Below are 16,577 nucleotides of genomic sequence, written 5' to 3'. Positions count from 1 at the left end.
AACCAACTGCATTTCATTCTTCTTTATTGTAGCTTTTTAGAGATATCTGTCTAACAATGTCACCATGAGATACAAAGTTTCTTGCATTAAAATGAAATTTGAAGTGTACCTGTCAGCGAAGAAATTGAGCAAATCATCAGAATACATTGATAACTGATATGGGAAAAGCAAAGAGAGAAAGCAAGAAAGAAAACTATGTACCTCAATTAACCAATTGACCAATATACAGCGCTGAGCGCTTACGATTAGTGTGGATGATTTGTCTAAAAATGACTGCCATTTATAGTTGCCCTTGATTCTAACAATACACCTTGGCCTTGCTCTCTAGGAAAGGCTTATTCTTAAGCTATTGAAGTTTCGTCTTAATGTGGCTACTCCTTTAATTGTGTGTTCATGTTAAGGTTTCGTAAGGCTGCTCAGTCATACTCTAAAGGACTTCAAAATCCAAGAACATATCAAATATTAACAAGTCAACATCTGTTGTTGCAATCTCTTCTAAGAAGCAACAACAAGGAGGAAGCAGCGTGCAGTAACATCTTCTATTTCTGAGAATGCTGCAGTTGTGGTTCCGCCACTCAAGGACAACTTCCATCTGATGGCAATGGCAACCCAAGTACGGTATTAGATGTCATTTCCGGGAAATCGAAACTGAGGAGATCTTATACATCTTTATTAATGGCAGGATCAAAGGTTGAGGCATACTCATTATATTTTACTAATGTATTTACCATTTTCTTGTGAATTTCAATTACAGTTGGTATAATGTTGCAGTTACTGGAGGAATGCTGTGAAGTTATGAAGCTGGAAAAGCGACCAAGTATTGATGACAATTGCGATCAACTAGAAGTTGCTGAATATGTTGATGAAATCTATTGGCAAAGCTCACTTTGCCAATGAGTTTGGTAGTTTAGGTATGACAAATGATATTTTATAAGGACAAAGTTTAGTTACAAAACTAGTTGTAGGTGTAAGACCAACCAACTGCATTTCATTCTTCTTTATTGTAGCTTTTTAGAGATATCTGTCTAACAATGTCACCATGAGATACAAAGTTTCTTGCATTAAAATGAAATTTGAAGTGTACCTGTCAGCGAAGAAATTGAGCAAATCATCAGAATACATTGATAACTGATATGGGAAAAGCAAAGAGAGAAAGCAAGAAAGAAAAATATGTACCTCAATTAACCAATTGACCAATATACAGCGCTGAGCGCTTACGATTAGTGTGGATGATTTGTCTAAAAATGACTGCCATTTATAGTTGCCCTTGATTCTAACAATACACCTTGGCGTTGCTCTCCAGGAAAGGCTTATTCTTAAGCTATTGAAGTTTCGTCTTAATGTGGCTACTCCTTTAATTGTGTGTTCATGTTAAGGTTTCGTAAGGCTGCTCAGTCATACTCTAAAGGAATTCAAAATCCAAGAACATATCAAATATTAACAAGTCAACATCTGTTGTTGCAATCTCTTCTAAGAAGCAAGAACAAGGAGGAAGCAGCGTGCAGTAACATCTTCTATTTCTGAGAATGCTGCAGTTGTGGTTCCGCCACTCAAGGACAACTTCCATCTGATGGCAATGGCAACCCAAGTACGGTATTAGATGTCATTTCCGGGAAATCGAAACTGAGGAGATCTTATACATCTTTATTAATGGCAGGATCAAAGGTTGAGGCATACTCATTATATTTTACTAATGTATTTACCATTTTCTTGTGAATTTCAATTACAGTTGGTATTATGTTGCAGTTACTGGAGGAATGCTGTGAAGTTATGAAGCTGGAAAAGCGACCAAGTATTGATGACAATTGCGATCAACTAGAAGTTGCTGAATATGTTGATGAAATCTATTGGCAAAGCTCACTTTGCCAATGAGTTTGGTAGTTTAGGTATGACAAATGATATTTTATAAGGACAAAGTTTAGTTACAAAACTAGTTGTAGGTTACAACCTTACTAAATAATATCAATATTACTATATATTTTAAAAGTTTAATCATTAAATTGTATATTCTTTACGCTCTTAATACACATATCAAATTTTGTGTCAACCGGATATTATTTACTATATAATCTATAAGCTCATATTTTATGCATAATTTTAAACTATAAAAACTTGCAATTTGAATAATTTATTGATGACATAGCTATTAATCTTAAATTTTCTAGAAATTTTGCAAAGATAAAGGATATAAGAAGAAGAAGATATAATCCAATAGTAGATTTATCAAAATTTGTTAGGTTCTAAAGACTTAGAATTAATGTATTTAGAACTCTAATTTGTATTGTTGGCAAACCACGATCAAAACAAGTTATTTAGTCTTGTTTAGGCTTGCTCAAAGTTGTGTCTTTTATGTAAAGTTGGAATCAAGCTGATGTAGAAGTTACTATGCATTTCGGCCTGGCTTGATCGAATCTCGAGCAGAATGCATTTTTCTGCAGAATTCCAACTCATCCCTATCTCATTAAAACGTTTAGGGTTTTATGTTTTTGCCATATGTATATAAAGCAAACCTTGACCACGTTTTAGAAGTTGCTCATATTGCTGTTTGTGTGAATCTCTTGTGAGATCTTTGATGAGTTTCCTTCACACAAACTTAGGATTATCAAGGAGGAGATTTCTTCAAGAACTTGATGATCATTTTGTTAGGACATATGTGTTTCATTTGTTAGGAACATATGTCACTATTTTATGTAATTGGCTAATCCTTTGACAAAATGCACTTTACTTGTATTTGGATAGATCTATGATGTGTTTAATACTTCAAGAAATCTTATTTCAAGTTTAAGTGTTAAAGTCGTGCAAGTTTGTCCAAGAATCAAGTGAGAAAGTGCTGAATTTTAAAGCTCGACACCTCCTCGACATCTGGCTATCTGTTGAACTCTTTAGCTGAATCTTATCGCAATCTCGATAACTTCTCGACAGTTGGTCGATTGATCGAAAAAGCTTCTACCCCCTCGACACCTGCTCGACACCTTTTCGATAGCTGTATCTATTGAGATTCATTAAAACTTAACACCTGCTTGACACCTGCTATCTGTTGAGGTTACGGGAATTTAGATTTCTGATTTTTAGCTCATGCTTATGTATTTGTATAGGGTTTCTTTTCTTACAACCCTAAACATATATAAGGCTTATTTTAGAGGCTGTCATATAAGAGAATACAAGGAGATCATATGCAAAAGGTAACTGATGCCTTATTTTTTTCTGAAAGAAGTTACTGCGTCTTTTACGCTTTAGGGTTTTGTAACCAAGTTCTTCTTGATCTTCATTGTTAATGAAGTGAAGAACTTTGTAGCCAACATCTTCTTCTCTAGTTGGTGATTGAAGTCGCGTACTGGGATCTGCGCAATTGGTTAGTCACGTACGAGAATTTGTGCATCATCAAAGGGTGGTGTTCAATATTGAAGAGTTCAGAGATTCTGAAGCAATAGGAGGTTTCTGCTGTGAGTTTATCTACCGGGATTGTAGAGTCTAGGAACAAAGGTTTTGTACTAAATCTAAAATTTTTCTTTACTATAGTGAATTGCTTTTCGAAAAGGTTTTCTCCAGGTTTTTTACTGTGAAACTGGTTGGTTTTATTGGTTTTCTTGAGTCATCATATTTTATCTTATTTACTTTTCCGCTGCATTTATTATTGACATGATATTGATGTTTGTTTGTTTTAACAAGTTTTATTTATAATCTATATATTACTAAAAGCTGAAGCGTAGTATTTAATGTTGCTACGCTCACGTTGAGCCACATCAGCCGCCACGTCATCATTTTTTGTTTTCAACTTTTCTTATATATTTTTTTAAACATTTCCTCATTTAAGGTGACTTAATTATTTAAAAATTAAAATATCTTTTAACCATTATTTTTATTATTAATTTTCCAAAACTCTCATTTCCTTTTACTTCTTCATCTATAACATTTTTTCCATTATCATATATTTATTGGTTGATGATTTGCATAACATAAACATTAAATAAGAGGTAAAACTACTTATTGTGTATGAAGATTATGATTATATATATATTTATTATTTATTTATTTATTTATATAATTTCCCTAGTTAGAGTTTGATTAGTCTTAAGTTTAAATTTTGTATTATAATATTTAATTGTTGATTATTGATTTAATTAAGTGAATGTAATGGTTGATTTTATTGCACTATAAAGTTTTCAATGTCCTTTGTATAGCCATCTTTATTTTATTTCTTATTCCTCTAGACCACCTTTTTATTTTCCAAATAACGGTTATTAATTGACGTTTGATTTCATTTATTTTTTTCTTCCTTCATTTATTCTTTATTACTTTTATGTTCACTTGCTAGTTGTAAATTTTATGGTTATCAATAAAAATAGATATCATGGATGGCTTAAATAGTTATAAATATAGTTACGTTAATGGTATGTCAAAGGTTTTTTTTCCTTCTAAATTTTCAAGAAAATATGAAAGGCGTTTCTCTAGTTTGGTCTCAATCAATTAAGATATCCATAATATATTAATGGAAATAATAATGAGCCTTAAATATTTTTAATGTATGAAGTGGTTAGGTTAGTAGCATGTCAAAGGTTTTATAAAAAAAAATTTAAAAATAATTCCAAGGAAATGTAAAATGCCTTTTTCATAAAAAAGAAATTGTGACTTTTTGAATGGTAGAAATATGATTGTTTTACTTACCTTGTTTATAGATTTCATTATCAAGTTATAAACATCTAAATTAAAGTAAATGAACATATAAATGCAAAATCATATGTAAAGTTACAACAGCACAAGATAAATATGTATAGATAATTTTTTTTTTTTTTAATTCATGAATCATTATTTCACTGTTTACTTTCATTTTGCAAAAAACTTAACACAAACTCCTCTTTTGTGACAACTTTTTCTTTTTTTTGCCGAAACAACTTAAGGATATTAAGACTTAAGTTAACACATGTGATAATTGTAAAACACATCAGTGATATGAAAAATAGAAAGATTTAAATATTTAAAAAACATTTTAGTAGATTGTAATATAAAAAAATTTTCTCAATATTTATGTAACTTTTGCCATAAGATCAAATTGTTGNAATATATGATAATGGAAAAAATGTTATAGACAAGATTATGAAAAATATGATGAAACTTTTTTTTTTTTTTTTTTAACTCTTTATATAAAGTCTAGGGACTAAAATAATATTTTATCTAAAAAATTAACACGCGCAACGCGCGGGTCTGCGACTAGTAAATCTAATTAACAACTTGGGTTTAAAACTTGTTAATTATATCAACCGGGGTCTAAATTTTCCAACACATTTAGTTGCTACCATAAGAGCTTAAAGAAACACAAGCGGGAGTGCTTGTATTTGATGGAAGAATCCAAGAAAGAAGGAGTCCATGGTCTTGGAGCTTGCACGTGGTCGTGTCAGTAAGTTTCTATTGGTGGGTAGCAATAGGATGTTAGTGGTCTAAGTCGCTATTATAAAACTTCGATTCTTTCATAGTGGATTCAGGTTTACCTTGAGGATAGTTAGGTTAAATCCTCCCCAGGTTTTTACCGGTATGGTTTTCTAGGTCATCATATCATTGTGTTATTTATTTTTTCAGCTGCTATGCTTGATATGATTGTGTTAACCTAGATTTGTATAATTTGACTAAGTTAATCACTTAGCTAATTAACTAGGTTAATCCAATTGTGTTTTAAGGGATCTAAAACAAACAAGAGGTATCAGAGCAGGTTGCTCTCTTGTTGTAGATCTTTTGATCTCTGAGTTGATTCTTGACCCCTGTTGTCATGGAACACGGACACTCTCTAGTTATTCCTCCTCACTTTGATGAGAATAATTATGCCTATTGGAAAGTAAGGATGAAAGCTTTCCTGAAATCCATTGATGAGAGAGTTTGGAATTCCGTTGAGTACGGATGGGAGAAACTCACTACTCCTGTTTGTGAGTGGCAAACTTCTTAAAAATAAGCAGCTGCGTTTAATAGCAAAGCTATGAATGCTATTTTTAACGCTGTTTTTACGGAGGAATTTAAGAGAATCACTAATGTTGAGGTTGTTCACACTACTTGGAATATCCTCCAGACTGTGCACGAAGGCACAAAGGCTGTCAAGATTAATAAGTTGCAGTAATTAACATCTAGATTTGAAAGCATTAGGATGTCTAACAATGAAACTTTTGATGAATTCTATGCTAAGCTTAATGACATTGTTAATTCTGCATATAATCTAGGTGAAATCTATGATCAACCTAAAATTTTTAGGAAAATTCTTAGATCTTTAACTGAAGACTTTAAACCCAAGGTGACTGCCATCACTGAAAATAAGGATGTGGACTCCATCCCTGTTGATGAACTACGATCTCTTTAGTCCTATAAGTTGGACCTACACAAAACTAGCAAATCCAAGTCAATGGCTCTTAAGTCAGTAGATGATATTGAGGTTGGTGAATTTGATAATGAGCTCTTTGCTACAGAGATTGCTTACCTTGCCAAGAATTTTAAAAACTTTCTTAGGAATAATAACAGAAGGGCAAGAGGTACGAACACTGCTGAACTTAGAAACTTTAGGAAGAATGATTCCACTAAGGTTAGTAACATTGAAAAACTTAGAGAAAAAGTAGGTCAATGTCCTAATAATTCTATGGGTCCTCAATGTTTTAGATGTCAAAGGTATGGTCATGTGAAATCTGAATGTCCAACATTCTTGAGATTTAAGGGTAAGACTATGGCTGTAACTCTTAGTGATAATGAAGTTTCTGATGATGAGTCTAGGTGTGACGAGAATGAAAACTTCATTGCTTTCACTGCTACTACTATAGCCAATGAAAGCTTATCTGTTAAAGAGAACCCTTCTGATGGGGAACTCTATTAGACACTTGTGTTAGTATTGTACAAGACCTGTTAGTATAACAATAAATAATTGTACTTACTAAATGCACTACATTCTATTGTAACCATAATAAGGCAGTTAGTTAGCAAGGCAGGGAGTTAGTTAGAAGTGTGGTTGGTTACAAGATGTATATAGGTCCACCACGGATGGTATTGGGCATTAATTGGAGATTGTTGATTTCTTTACCTAGCTTTCCTGTCTCTCTCTTTCTCTATCTCTCTCTCTCTCATTTCTGCTATGGAGGCCTAGGTTCCCTCAAAGTAACCTACAAAACTTCTAAATCATCTAAATCCTAACATTGGTATTAGAGCAATCGATCCTTCCATACCACCATGACTAAAACTCGTTCCAATTCGCAAAATTCAGAGAAAATCGCAGCTTTAACTAAGGTGTCAGAAAATCACGAGCATGCTTTACAGGAAATTCAGAAGCAGTAGCAAGCTATTAATGGGTTTATGCAAAGAATGGTGGAAACAGAGGAGAAATGACAACAAGCCTCAAATTCAGGTTCTCGAGCCCTCTAGATGGGAAATTCAGATGCTTTATCACAAAATTTTATCAAGAACTTGAAGCTAGAGTTTCCAAGATTCCATGGAGAAAACCCTACGTGTTGGGTATACAAGGCAAACTAGTATTTTTCCTATCATAACACCCCTGGGCATCAGAAGGTGATTGTGGCTTCTTTTCACCTTGATGATGAAGCTTTGATTTGGTTCTAAGATGCTGAGCAAGTGGGTGGATTTGCGAGTTGGGAGGTTTTCATTAAGGCTCTTCAGACCCATTTTGGTGTTTCAGCTTATGATGATCCCATGGAAGCCCTCACTCGTCTCAAACAAACTACCACAGTGATTTCTTATAGAGGTAATTTTGAGATTCTTTCTAATAGAGTCATGGGTTTGTCTGAGTCTCATAAGTTGAGTTGTTTTTTAAGTGGTTTAAGAGATGAGATTAGGTTACCAGTCAGAATGCTAATGCCTAAATCACTTAATGAAGCCTTTGGTTTAGCTAAAATTCAGGAAGAATACCTAATGAGTAGCAAGAAAACTTTCAAGAATGGGATAGATAATGGAAAACCTTCTAAATTGGGTTTGCCTAAATTGGAAGGTAGGATCGATAACAAGATGAAATTGCCACTTCAAAGGTTGACTAGTAGTCAGATGGAGGAAAGAAGGAAATTGGGTTTATGTTATAACTATGATGAAAAGTGGTAGATGGGACATAAGTGTAAGGGAGCAAAGTTGTTTTTATTGGAGGGCTAGGATGTGGGAGTTGAACATAAGCCAGATGTGTAGCTGGTAGAATTAGAGGATGATGGAGTGGTGTTGGAACATCAAGCAAGTGAGAAGCAAGAAGATGTGACTTTACCTGCTGAGATTACACTATATGCCTTAGTAGGTAGCCCTGCATCTCAGACCATGAGGGTTAAGGGCAGGATTTTAAATCATGAAGTAGTGTCTCTCATTGACTCTGGGAGCACTCACAATTTTTTGGATGCTACTGAATTGTCTACTTTACAACTGTATTTGGATACCTCTCAAGTTCTGGAGGTTAAGGTAGCTGATGGAAGCATTGTTAAAACTTTAGGTGTGTCATGGAGTTACTATTTCTATGCAAGGGTATAGCTTTGTGGTGGATTTCAATGTTCTGCATTTGGGAGGTTGTGCAGTGGTTCTTGGTACCTAATGGTTAAGTACTTTGGGGGAAATCAGTTGGGACTTCAAGTTATTAACCATGAAATTTTCTTACTTGGGTAAAAGGGTGTTATTGCAAGGTCTGCAGTTATTAGATTCTATTCTTTTAGATGCTGACAAGTTCTTTGATGGTTCAGTCAAGAAAGGGTTGGTTCTTCACATTGAGGCTATCACCACTTCAGGTCATGATCAGCCTTCTTTGCCTGCTACACTGTCAGACCTGTTAAAGCAGTTTTCTAAGGTGTTTGAAGTACCATCTCATCTACCTCCATTTCGAGGTCATGAGCATCAGATTATACTTAAAGAAGGCACTCCTCCTATCTGTGAAAGACCTTACAGGTACCCCTACTCAAAAAGCTAAAATTGAGAAAATAGTGCATGACTTATTGGAGGTTAGTTCTATTCAGCCAAGTCAGAGTCCTTTTTCCTCACCTGTTTTGCTTGTGAGTAAGGCTGATCGAAGCTGGAGAATGTGTATAGACTATAGAGCTTTAAATAAGGCTACTGTTAAGGACAAATTTCCTATCCCTGTGGTTGATGAGTTGCTAGATGAACTAGTTGGTGCCACACTTTTTTCTAAGTTGGATTTAAGGTCAGGGTATCACCAAATCCATATGAAGTCTGAGGATATTCCTAAGACAGCCTTTCATACTCATGAAGGTCATTATGAGTTTCTTGTAATGCCCTTTGGCCTAACTAATGCCCCTTCCACATTTCAAGCTCTTATGAATACTATTTTCAAACCTTACCTTAGAAAGTTTGTTTTGGTTTTCTTTGATGATATTTTGGTCTTCAGTTCTTGCTTAAATGATCATCTGTCCCACTTGACGACTGTGTTGGAGATTCTTCTTTCCCATTAGTTGTATGCTAAGATGTCTAAGTGTGTATTTGCCTGTGATGAGGTGGAGTATTTAGGCCATATAATTTCTGGGAATGGAGTTAAGGTTAACCCTAAAAAGACTATTGCAATGCAACAGTGGCTTGCCCCTACTACTATGAAGGCTTTAAGGGGTTTTCTAGGCCTTACTGGCTACTATAGGAAGTTCATTAGAGGGTATGGTGCCATTGCTCAGCCCTTGACTGAACTACTGAAAAAAGATGGGTTTATATGGACTGAAAAAGCTCTTGCTGCCTTTAATCAACTCAAGGCAGCAGTAGCTCAGCCACCTGTGTTGGCTCTTTCTAATTTTTCTAAACCCTTTATAATTGAGTGTGATGCATTTGGTTTTGGGTTGGGAGCTGTATTGATGCAAGATAATAGACCCATCGCCTTCCATAGTCAAGTTTTGAAGGGTAAGTATCTCCATTTATCTACCTATGAAACTAAATTGTTGGCTTTGGCTACTACTGTCAAGAAGTGGAGGCCCTATTTGTTGGGTAGACCCTTTGTTATGAAGACTGATCATCAAAGCCTTAAATTCTTGCTGGAGTAAAGGATTGCCACACCTGCTCAGCAAAAATGGCTTGCAAAGCTCTTAGGGTATGCTTTTGTGGTAGAGTATAAGAAAGGTAAGGACAATAAGGTGGCTGATGCTCCTTCTAGGAGGTCTGAGGGTGTTTTTGAGTTTGGACAGCAGTGTGATTCTCAGAAGTCTAGTTGTTTGTTCCTTCTTTCTGTTCCTAACCCCACTTGGTTAACTACCCTGAAGGAAAGGTATATTCAAGATCAATCATTACAGCAATTGATTCAATCCATTCAGTCTGGTATTGCCCCCAAAGGGTTTACTTGGCAAAATGATTTGATCTTTTACAAAGGAAGGTTTTTTTTTGGGACCAAGTTGTTCTTTGATTCCCCAAGTTCTTCATCATGTTCATAGCAGTCCTGTTGCTGGTCATTCTGGGTTCCTCAAGACTTATCAAAGGGCTAAAAGGGAGTTTTATTGGCAAGGTATGAAGGCTACCATCAAACAATTTGTGAAGGAGTGTGATGTGTGCCAACAAGTGAAATTTGAAACTTCTGTTCCTGGTAGGTTACTGCAACCATTGGAGATTCCTACTACTCCTTGGACTGATGTTAGTTTGGATTTCATTGATTTTGGTAGTAGTTGATAGATTGACTAAATATGCCCATTTCATTCCTATTTCTCACCCATATACTGGTGCCAAAGTGGCTTCATTGTATATGCAATATGTTTTTAAATTACATGGGTTGCCTACAACATTGGTTAGTGATAGGGATGCTACCTTTACTTCCCTCTTCTGGTCTGAGTTGTTCAAGTTGCAAGGTACTACTTTGGCTATGTCTACAGCTTATCACCCTCAGTTTCCTACTACTCCTTGGACTGATGTTAGTTTGGATTTCATTGATTTTGGTAGTAGTTGATAGATTGACTAAATATGCCCATTTCATTCCTATTTCTCACCCATATACTGGTGCCAAAGTGGCTTCATTGTATATGCAATATGTTTTTAAATTACATGGGTTGCCTACAACATTGGTTAGTGATAGGGATGCTACCTTTACTTCCCTCTTCTGGTCTGAGTTGTTCAAGTTGCAAGGTACTACTTTGGCTATGTCTACAGCTTATCACCCTCAGTCTGATGGCCAAACTGAGATTATTAATAAGAGTTTGGAACAATATTTGCAAGCTTTCACTGCTGATAGGCCACATAGATAGGCTAAGTGGTTAGCATTGGCAGAATTTTGGTTCAATACTAATTTCCATACCAGTCTGAAGTCTACACCTTTTGAAGCATTATATGGTTTTGCTCCTCCCAAATTGCAAAGTTACATCCCTAGTACTACTCGTGTGGATGCTTTGGATTCTCTTTTATGTCAAAGGGAGGCAGTTCTAACTACTTTGAGGTCACATTTGGCTACTGCACAAGAAAAGATGAAATTCCAAGCAGACAAACACAGGCAGGACAGGACGTTTAAGGTGGGTGATTGGGTCTATTTGAGGCTGCAACCCTATAGACAGAAGACTTTGGCTTATAAAGGGAAATGGAAGTTGTCACCAAGGTTTTTTGGGCCTTTTCAGATTCTGCAGAAGGTAGGGGCTATGTCTTATAAGTTAGCTTTGCCTCCTAAGTCCAGATTGCACCTGGTGTTCCATGTCTCTTGTTTAAAGATGAAGCTTGGACTAAATAAGCATTCCATACCCACTTTGCCGCCAATGGATGATGATGGTCAGGTGTCTAGTGAGCCTGTTGCTGTGCTACAATCTCGAACCAAGTCACTGAGATCTAGAGTGGTAACTGAAGTGTTGGTACAATGGCTGGGCTGCTCTTCTGAAAATGCCACTTGGGAGTCTCTACACCTGCTTCAGAATACATTTCCTCACCTTGTGGGCAAGGTGCTTTAAATGGGGAAAGTAATGTTAGACACCTGTGTTAGTATTGTACAAGACCTATTAGTATAACAATAAATAATTGTACTCACTAAATGCACTACATTCTATTGTAACCATAATAAGGCAGTTAGTTAGCAAGGCAGGGAGTTAGTTAGAAGTGTGGTTGGTTACAACATGTATATAGGTCCACCATGGTGGTATTGGGCATTAATTGGAGATTGTTGATTTCTTTACCTAGCTTTCTTGTCTCTCTCTTTCTCTATCTCTCTCACTCTCATTTATGCTATGGAGGCCTAGGTTCAAAGCAGCAGACAAACTATTAGTTTCTGGACTTCCTTGGGATCCTGAGGTGGTTGTAAGCTATTGATTGCTTTAATCTGGTCATGGTTAACTTTAATTCCCCTATGGGTTACCATGTAGCCCAGAAACTTGCTTGACCCCACATCAAAAGAGCACTTGGAGGCATTGAGGCGCAACTTGTGTTTCCTCAGAATGTTGAATATGTTTCCGAGGTCTATTATATGCTCAGACACAACCTTGCTTTTTACTACCATGTCGTCTATATAGACTTTAATGCTTTTGTCCAACTGCGGCTCAAACATCCTAGTCATCATCTTTTGATAGGTGGATTCTGCATTTTTTAAACTGAACGACATCACTTTGTAGTGGTAGTTTCTTGTGAGGGTGACGAAAGCTGTTTTATCCTGATCATCCAGGGCTAATGGTATTTGGTGGTATCCCTAAAAGGCGTCCAGGAAGCTCATTCGAGGATGGCCTACGATTGCATCCACCAGTTGGTCTATTTTAGGCATAGGGAAAGGATCCTTTAGGCAAGTCCTATTCAGATCTGTGAAGTCCACGTATACTTGCCATTTCCTACCCTTCTTCTTCACCATCACAGTATTGGCCAGCCACTCAGGGTAGAACACCTTCTTGATAGCCCTTACCTGCTTTAGTTTTTTCACCTCCTCTCTGACAACGTTTGAATGTTCCCTAGAGGAGTGCCGAGGAGGTTACTTCTTGGGAATAACTGACGGATTAACATTCAGATGATGACAAATGAAGTTCAGGTATACTCCTGGGGCTTCGTAAGTAGTCCATACGAAGACATCAACATTTCTTTTGAGAAACTCTATCAGCTCTTCCTTCTCTGAAGGAAGCAGCTGAGCCCTAATTTGAAAGAATTTCTCAAGATCCTCATCGATAACAACCTTTTCCAAGTCTTCGCACTTCGCCTCCTAGGCTGGCCCGTCAATGGATGACGCTGGATCTGTTAATTGCTATAAGCCTTCTTCGACTCTGCCTTTGGCTAATGCCGGATGGCGGCCATTAGGCATTGTCTAGCTGCGGATTGGCTCCCAACAATCTCCCCAATTTGACCCCCCGACAGGTATTTCACTTTCTGGTGCAGGGTAAAGGAGACAGCCCCTAGAGCATGAAGCTAGGGCCTGTCGACAATGGTAGTGTAGGGTGAATATGCATCCACCACAATGAAGTCCACTTCTACTATCTCTAAGCCTGTTTGTATTGGTAGCCTGATTTGACCCTTTGGGATGACAACCTTCTCATCAAAACTCACTAGGGGCGAGCTGTATGGTGTTAAGTCCTCTAGTTTCAAGTTAAACCCCTTATATAAGTTGGGGTACATGATCTCGACACCATTGCCCTGATCCACCATTACTCGCTTTACGTCATATCCCCTAATCTTGAGGGTCACCACCAAGGCATCATTGTGGGGTTGGATGGTTTCGATTTTATCCTCGTCCGAGAAGCGCAAAATCGGCTGGATTTCTAGTCTTGCCCTCTTTGGCTCTTGATTAGCGTCCTCGTTGGATAGTCGAGCCACAGACATCACTCGTCAAGAGTAGGAGTCGGTCCTTCCTATAATGGCAAAGATGACATTTATCGTTCCCAAGAGAGGTCTCAAAGAATCATCTATTCAGGATTCTGGGTTCATCTGGCCCTTTTGACCACTGGAGTGGTGCAAGAATTGCTTTAGCTTTCCTTCACGGAAAAGCTGGTCCAAATGGTCCCACAGACTTCTACAATCTTCTGTGGTGTATCCGTGGTCTTGGTGGTATTGGCAATAAAGGTTGTGGTTGCACCTTGCGAGGTTTCCCACCATATTATTTGGCCATTTAAAGAATGGCTCATGTATAATCTTTTCTAGAACTTAATGCACTGGCTCTTGGAACATAGCATTGATTGCCTAAGGGTTGGTAGATCTTAACTGCCCAGCAAGATCTCTTTATTGTCGGTCGTTATTGTACCGGTTCGACTTGAAATCCCTCCTCTCCTGAGGGATAACCTTCTCCTTTCCTTTCTCCTGCTGCTAGTTTTCCTCAACACTTTTATACTTATCGATCCAGTCCATGAGTTGGCGCACTGGTGACCGGTTTGCCAGTTAGAGACTTCCTCAAACCGTGGTCGGCTAGGAGGCCAAGCTTGAAGATACTGATGGCCACATGATCAAAGTCATCATCTATCTCATTGAACATCTCCCAATATCTATATGAATATGCTTTTAGTGTCTCTCCTTCTCGCATGCTTAGGGACAGTAGGGAAGGTAAGGGCCGGAGAACCCTACTGCAGGTGACGAAGCGGGAACAAAACGCCTGGGTGAGCTCTTTAAAGGAACTTATAGAATTTGCCTTCAGGCTATCGAACCATCTCATCACAATGAGTCCTAGACTGGATGGGAAAACCTTGCTCATCAAGGCTTCATCCTTGGAATGGACAACCATTCTTTGATTGAAATGACTCACATGCTCCACGGGGTCTGTTTTACCGTTATACATGGTGAAAGCAGGTTGAGTGAGTCGTCGAGGAAGTTTAGCCCCCTCAATTTTGCAAGTGAATGGTGATTTGGAGATTTGGTCCAAAGCCCTGCTCACAGCATCATTTCCCATGCCTTTATGAGGCGGGCTTCTATCCCTCTGTTCGTAATGGTGTTTCTCCTCATAGAAGAAGGACTCGTTGGGTGGGGTTCGAGATCTTCACCTGTAACTGACGTCCCTTTCGTCATCAGAAGAAGTATCAGAGTTAGAGGGAGTTCGTTTTCATCGTGCATGGCGTAGTTCCCTCTTTAACTGGTCAATTTCCAACTGCATGGCTCTGTGAAGCTGGTCTTAAGAGACGTGACTTCTGACTCGAGTATGGCTTTTGCTAGTATGTGTAGTGTGCACACTGCCTTCTCGATCTCCTCTATGTTTGGGCTTGGCGAGGGGGTTTTCACGCTGGGATGTTATGGATTCAGCCTGGTGTAGACCTGAGCCTACCATTGTTAGCAGCTGCATTCACTATCACATAAGTTCTTCCCACAAACGGTGCCAATTATAGGGACTTGATTTGAAGCCCAAGCCCAAGATATATGGATCTTGGCCCAGTGAGCCCAATACAATAAATTTGTAGAGAGGGGGTTGTAAAACTAGGCCCCAATGAGCTTGACAACGGCTAGTAAGGTTTTTTAAAGAGTGAATAAGCAAGAATGAGGAATATAGAGATGAATGAATTTGTTGTTCGAGGAAGTGAACTCACTATCCGAGAGGGTAAGTTCTTCATGACAAATTGGTTACATAGAGTATCTGTGCAATTCGAGTTGCTACCGTATTCTTTCTCTCTTTCTTTTTCTCTCTTTTTTCCTCCCCCTCACTCATGGAGGGTCTCTTACATTATATAGGTCACTTTGGATCATCCTATTTCTACACTTGTTGATCGTTTGAGCCCCTACTCGAGTGCCTGTCCCATCAGACACTCTTGCTGGCTTCCTGTGAGTTGTGGTAGCCTAGGCAGCGCCGTTCAGGGGTCTTCTCAATCATAAATGTGGCAAGAAAAGTAACTACAGTGCATTAAATGCAGTGGTACCAGTCTCTCTTTGGATACCTCCTAGCTTCCACCTTTTAGTCCACTAAAGATGTACATTCCTGTCACTGGAACTTCTATGGAGGTTGTTTTCATCGTTGGAATGCTCGTCCAAACTATATTTGTCATAGTCGAGGAGGAGTTACTCCTTGGATCACCTTTTACTCCTTCCCTCCTCACGAGAATTCAAACTGGATCCCCTTATGAATGTTCGTCCATCCTCGGACAGGCCGTCGTCCTTTGATTGGGCTCAAGGCCCAACATACAATTTTGGGCCCATATCCCTACATTCATAATTTAATTTTCCTTCCTTCACTCAAAATATAACCAATAAAGAAAAAAAAAAAAAAAGCATGGTATTATTACCCAACTTAAGCTTACTTTTCATCAAGATTGAGAAATTACAATTACAATTAAATCGATCTAATTATAGACTCATCATAATTTTTGTAATGGACAAGTCCTCCCTATTTTATTGGAAAAAGAGAAAATTCATTGCAAAGTTTTAAATAATGTGATATTTAAATTTGTAATATTTAATATGAACTAGTCGCGATGGAAAGAGGATTCTAGAGAGAGAGAGAAAATGAACTACATTTGGATCCAAATTAATATATGAAAACACTATTGACCTAAAAATATAAATAATTATTGTTCTACACAGATTTTTCTTTTCTTTTTACAATATGATCCCCTCCAAGAGGATCCACCTAAGGCACATGTTTTAAACCAAGATGAAAAGTTTTAAGTGTGATAACAATACTGTGAGATGAATCTTAGGGCCTATTTGGTTGAGGATGAGATAGGGAGGATAGAAAATAGATGAGAGAAAAGTGAAGAGAAAATTAGTTTTATTAGTGTTTAGTTGGG

The 16,577-nt window shown here is 37.6% G+C and overlaps 2 protein-coding genes across 2 annotated transcripts; both read right to left on the bottom strand.

The window, feature by feature from the left end:
* Positions 1–13,287: 13,287 nt before the first annotated feature.
* On the bottom strand, positions 13,288–13,698 carry LOC112024925 (uncharacterized). Its single transcript, XM_024057573.2, has one exon. The coding sequence runs from the start codon at positions 13,696–13,698 to the stop codon at positions 13,288–13,290; it is 411 nt and encodes a 136-aa protein (XP_023913341.2).
* Positions 13,699–14,203: 505 nt separating this feature from the next.
* LOC112024926 (uncharacterized) lies at positions 14,204–14,755 on the bottom strand. The gene has a single exon (XM_024057575.2). The coding sequence runs from the start codon at positions 14,753–14,755 to the stop codon at positions 14,204–14,206; it is 552 nt and encodes a 183-aa protein (XP_023913343.2).
* Positions 14,756–16,577: the final 1,822 nt, after the last annotated feature.

This window comes from Quercus suber, unplaced genomic scaffold (assembly GCF_002906115.3).
Source record: "Quercus suber isolate HL8 unplaced genomic scaffold, Cork oak 2.0 scaffold_153, whole genome shotgun sequence".
Lineage (NCBI taxonomy): Eukaryota > Viridiplantae > Streptophyta > Magnoliopsida > Fagales > Fagaceae > Quercus > Quercus suber.
The sequence above is the reverse complement of the archived record's forward strand: the minus strand, read 5'-3'. Positions and strand labels throughout refer to the sequence as shown.